Source organism: Nicotiana attenuata, chromosome 9 (assembly GCF_001879085.1).
Source record: "Nicotiana attenuata strain UT chromosome 9, NIATTr2, whole genome shotgun sequence".
Classification (NCBI taxonomy): Eukaryota; Viridiplantae; Streptophyta; class Magnoliopsida; order Solanales; family Solanaceae; genus Nicotiana; species Nicotiana attenuata.
The window spans coordinates 11,799,312-11,804,793 of record NC_031997.1 but is presented as its reverse complement, the minus strand read 5'-3'; the positions used below and the strand labels follow the sequence as shown (position 1 = coordinate 11,804,793).

At 40.3% G+C, this 5,482-nt stretch overlaps 1 protein-coding gene across 1 annotated transcript; it reads right to left on the bottom strand.

Annotated features, from left to right (window-relative positions):
• On the bottom strand, positions 4,672–5,205 carry LOC109232526 (pectinesterase inhibitor-like). The gene has a single exon (XM_019398294.1). It carries the CDS (start codon positions 5,203–5,205, stop codon positions 4,672–4,674), a length of 534 nt encoding a protein of 177 aa, XP_019253839.1.

The window sequence follows — 5,482 nt, the reverse complement described above, 5'->3', positions numbered from 1 at the left end:
TTCAGTAGGTTTTGGTGAGCCCTACTCTATTTCGGGCCTGATGTCACTTAATGTTGTACTTTTGTGTTTTGAGGTATAGCCGGGACCTTGTTCCCGGCACTTCCATACTACTCTTCTATTGTACTTAGAGGCTCCGTAGGCATAGTGTGGGTGGTACAATGGTGTTGGGAAAGTCAAAACTAGAAATGTTGTATTTGTAACACATGTTCCACTTCAATATAAATGGGTAATATATTTGTGAAATTATCAATAATGCTGCTAATGGTAATGAAATTAGTATTGTTTATGAAATCTTTTCAACGTTAATTAATGGAGTACATCCACTCTATTCATGGGAAAGGTCGGGTAGAAAGTATCTAGCAGACTTGCTTGACCGGTTTATCTCGGTTGAGCACCGGTCGCCCCCGAGGTCGGGGCGTTACGTGCGAAACCTGAAAACATAGTTGTATCGTTGAGATCGGGGACTGCGCAGCCAACCCTATAGAAACAAGTTGTACAAGTTTGCCACAATAAATGGCAATTTCTTTTTAAAACAACGAATGCTTATGTACTTTTGAAAATGGAAGGAATAAAGAAAAGTCCTTTTATTTCTATCTTGTTTCTTGTCTGAACGATGAATTGATTTATAAAAATGCTAGTGCTATAATGAACAGGAGACGTCCTCTTCAAGAACATCGTAAACATAAGAGGGCCCTCTCTTATGAAAACCCGCACGTTATAGGGTTGATTTTGGAAGAACTTATGCCCGAAATCCAAATGCTTTCGGGGGAAATACACCCGAGCCTTGCATAATTAGACGCAAACAGTATAACTTGCGCAAACACTTAAACAAAAAAAGATGCGAACTTACACAAATACTTAAACAAAAGTACGCAAAAATAAAAATTAGAGTTGAACAAAAAAGTGTCTCTATTACAATAAATGTGCCAAACAACACAAGTACAAAGGTTTGAAAAAGAAAACAAGATCTAAGTTGTTGTATCTCTGGAACCCGGAGGATGAGAAGCATTTGCGCCCCCCAGGAGAAGTAGGTAGACTTGCAGCTGGTTCGATACATTGGCCTTCATCATTTTGGCCTTCAGTGTCATAACCTTCCAGCTCTTCTTTAGCTCCTGAGAACTTAGAACCGAAACTAGAAGAATCGGTAGCATCAGGCCAAGCCGGAAGACCCCTTTTTGCAGTTAACTCCAGCTCATGGGCCTTAGCGATTTTGGCATCAAAGTTAATGACACCCGCTTTGGTCTCTTTCAAGGGTTTTCTCGTCTTGCTATACATAGAATATGTTTTTTCAACAACGAGGGAAGCTGCTCGGCACTGGAGTTCCTCTTTAAGTTGGTCAACCTCAGTAGAAAGGTTATCCCGCGCACACATGACGAATCGGAGGCAGACATCAACGTCACAGACAGTAGAGAAACTAAAAATTCTATTATGCTCAATGGTCCTCTAATACTCCTCATCCTTTGGGGATCTTTTGAGGGAGCAGCATAATTTTACCCCAGGTTCCCATGAACTGGGGACTGGGGAAGAGGAACATCCTTCTCTCGGGCAATAGCGGCTGGCGGAGATGATGTAGCAATTGCTGGTGGTGAAGGCAGAGTTGGTGAAGAAGGAAATAAAGTTGATGGCATTGAATGATGAGAAGTGGTTGCGGCAAGCGCAGTGCTGGTTGTTGGTTGCTCATAAACCGATGATGGCAGGGACCTAGTACTCAGCCTCACGTTACTGGGCACGGTGATTGGGATTTCGAAACGGAAGTTGGCATTTTCCACCATATCATACTCCCCCTAGAGTGCCGAGCCATCGTCATCTGTTGGTGTAACTAACTCAACAAATTGGGCATTCTGTTCAGTTGAGGAAGGTCGTCGTCTTCTACATAGAGAAGCTCCCTTCTTGCTGGCTCCTCCATCATCGTTGATCACCACGGTGTCTATGGCTGGCTCGGGTGGGGGGCTCATCACCACGACTTTCGGAGACGATTCGGGTGTGGCACTCTTTTCCTTTTTTATTTTTTTCCCTAGCCGCGGAGAAACGTCTTCTTTTTGGTTGCTTCTGCTATGGCCGAGGACTCCGAAAACAAGCACTTGCACCAGAAGCAGGCCCAAAGACACATGTTCAGGTAAACGCCTCCTAAAGCATCCTCGCCGCATCAGTTGAATCAGCCAAAACGTCCTCCTCAGGGACGACAACTAGCCTTGGGGTAGACTTGAATTCAACAAAGGAAAAAGGGTTAATCAGCTTCCTTACACAAAAGGAAAAAGAACGAGATGAGTTTAACCTACGATGATTTTTGGCCTTCCACCCTTATTAAAGGGCCAGTTCCTTCCACGTACGGGTCGCGAGTGTAGTAATGACCAAAATATTTTGGACGCTCTGGTCCAAGATTTTAACCCGCAGTGGAACCCACCGAGTTGTTGAAACAATTAAAAGAAAAATAATCGGTAACAGCATGGGGTAATCTCTAACTAGAAGAAGAGACAAACGATGAACTTACGAGTACGGTTCCACAACTCCGGAAAGGATGAAGTCGTGGCCGGAATGATGTCTTTGGTGGCGACTGCAACGAACCGTTCCATCCATCCACGATCGTTGTCATCATCCATGCTGGCTAGCAGAGCATGGTGGCCATGTTTGTTGAAGTTTATCATTCCCCTACGAAAAATTTTGGGGGAATAAAGATTCATTAGTCGAGCTAGGGTTAGCTCCTCTCCCGTCTCTTAGCACAAACGCCGAAGACAAGCGGTTGTCCTCCATACAGAAGGGCTTACTTGTGCCAGGCACACCTGGTAGCGGAAGCAGAATTCCACAATAATGGAATCAAGCTCCCTGCTCAAAGAGAATGGCCCCAAAGTGAAGGGATACGTATAAAAATACGTGAAAACCTTCTTGGGGAAGGTTATCCGCCTCGCCAGATCAGGAGTGATAATGTCTAAATCTTGGCAGTGGCAGTCTTCCTTCATAGCAGGAATGCTGGAAGGACGGATGGAAGAAGAAAACATGCCAACGGCCCACGTACGAGGGTTAGCGGAAGGAAACTTTTCTTCGAAAGTCTTTAATTGTGACAAGACTTCTTGGGATGATGGTGCACACCGTAGGAGGAGTAGCCTCATCGGCTTTAGCTTCGTTCTTTGAGGAACTAGGGTTTTTAGAAGAAGAAGCTATTTTATCAAAAAGGAAGGAAAGTTTTCTCTCAAGAAGAAGGTTAAAAACAAAGTATGAGTTGAGTAAAGAGGGTTTGAGAAAATTTGGAAAATTATGAAGTGTAAATGAAGAAGTTTGATGCGTATAAATAAAGGAATAGACAGCTAAAATCGTGACCATAATTACCTCGATAACCGGCAAAAGTGATGCTGAATCGTGGGATGACGCGTGTTCGGGGCATTAAATGCGGAGAGAGGGTATCTCTACCAACTTCCCGGTGACACAAAGTTATGCCACCAGAAAGTAGGGGGACTATATGTATGGGATAAAATATGTTCATATTTAATGATCGCATAAGAAAGTGACACGTGGAGAATGGAGAAGACAACTGAACCCAAAGGAAATGACCTCGTCTGTCATCAGAGAGGATGATATTCATAAAGGCAAAATAAGTGCCTGCCATCCAGTAGCATTCGATGAAGAATATTCTACAACATTAAGTGCATGATCCGTTAAAGAGAATATGGCATTCACTGCCCACTGTTACACATACTTCAATGTCTCTCATAATTGTCATTTAAGAGGGGCTTGATCCTAAGACCTTATTCCTTAGGTGCAACTATAAATAGTGAGCTCTATTATCATTGTATGGGAAGAATTTTCTTACAAGTATACTACACTCTATCAAAAGCTCAATAACATTTTACTTTTTTGCTTATTTATATTGTTCTTACTGCCTCCGGTAGCTCTGCGCCCAGGATTAAGATATCTGCTGTTTTATTTCAATTTCAAGGCTAAGTCTTACTCCCTCTGTTTCAATTTATGTGAACCTATTTCTTTTTTGGTCCGTTCCAAAAAGAATGAACCCTTCTAAATTTGGTAACAATTTAGCTTAAACTTACAATTCTACCCTTAATGAGAAGCTTTTATAACCACAATAAATACTCTGGGCCCCTTTTTGACTTGTTTAGGACCACAAATTCCAAAAGTCTTCATTTTTTCTTAAACTCCGTGTCCAGTCAAACAGGTTCACATAAATTGGAACGGAGGGAGTACATTTTATCTAATTCAACTATTATTATAGGATTAAATTAATTCACTTATCTATCCACATATATATTCAACTGTATCATTTTACACGTAAACAATTACAAATCTTTTAGAGATAAGTTCGCTCGAAGTAATTTTGGGTCTACCTCAAATTATTTTAACATATTCAATCAGTATTAAGAGATCGTATCTAAGGACCAGTTCCATAAAGTTAAAGGACATAAAAGGTGGGCCTAATCATCTCAACATTCCTTGTGACAATTTATATTTGGACTTGATCGTTTCTTGATATTAAATCTGAAAATTAAATGCAAATCCACCCACATCTCGCGGAAGACCCTATTGGTACCAGTAGATTAAGAGCATAATTTGTCACTATTTGCTCTGTAATATATAAAAGTCTAGATTTTGTTTCAGATGATAATGTAACTGTTGAATTACGAGAGAAAGAATAATAGTAAATACATAGGCAAAATTACTAGCTTATTTAAGATCATAGGCAATAACGAAAACAAGATCGGAAAATTCTTGGACCGTCTGACTGAGTTGTTTGAGCTGGGCTGGTGGTTCCTCAAAACCTTGGTCGCAAGCACGAGAATCATTCAAAGCAGCAGAAGCCAACAAACTTATCTTTCTATAATCACTTGTTCTAAATAAATCATTGCAACTTTCTAGTTTATCACCTGCATCTTTGTAATTGTTCAAGCAATTGGTGAGTTGGGCTTTCAGATTCGGATCTTTAATGGGTTGCTCAAGAAGGGACTTAACTAAATTATAGGTGGAGGTGGTATTGTCTTGTGCTATAGAAAGAGAAATGGAGACAAGGCTGTGAATGTCTCCCTTGTAAACATAAGGGTCATTCTTAAGAACATGGAAACATAGTTGAGGATTTATGGTCTTGGGACAAACATCGTCAAGAATGTCTGCTGCCTTAGCTTTTCTAATAATTTCAAAAAGTAATACTAAAACAACCAAGAAGGAGAGGGAGAGCCATGAAGGAAAAAAGGAGTGTGCCATTTTTAGACTTGTGTTTCTGTTTACACTGACCACCATGTTTTATAGTTGTAAATTGTACCAAGTACATATATGAGATTAATGCAATTCATTGCTTTTATCTTGTTATAGTAAAAAACAAAAAAGAAAGAATATTGAAAGCATGGGAAGTAGTTTAGGTATAGATTTAAATACTTGCAATATAAGCACCAATATTAATTTTTTATCTTAATTTGGTCTCTATTTGTTACTTCTTTAACATTTTACCAAAACGGGATTAGTATTTAACTAAAGTAGGAGC

Excerpts from the sequence above, each read along its gene's own strand:
- LOC109232526 (XM_019398294.1), bottom strand. The coding sequence starts at position 5,205 with ATGGCACACTCCTTTTTTCCTTCATGGCTCTCCCTCTCCTTCTTGGTT.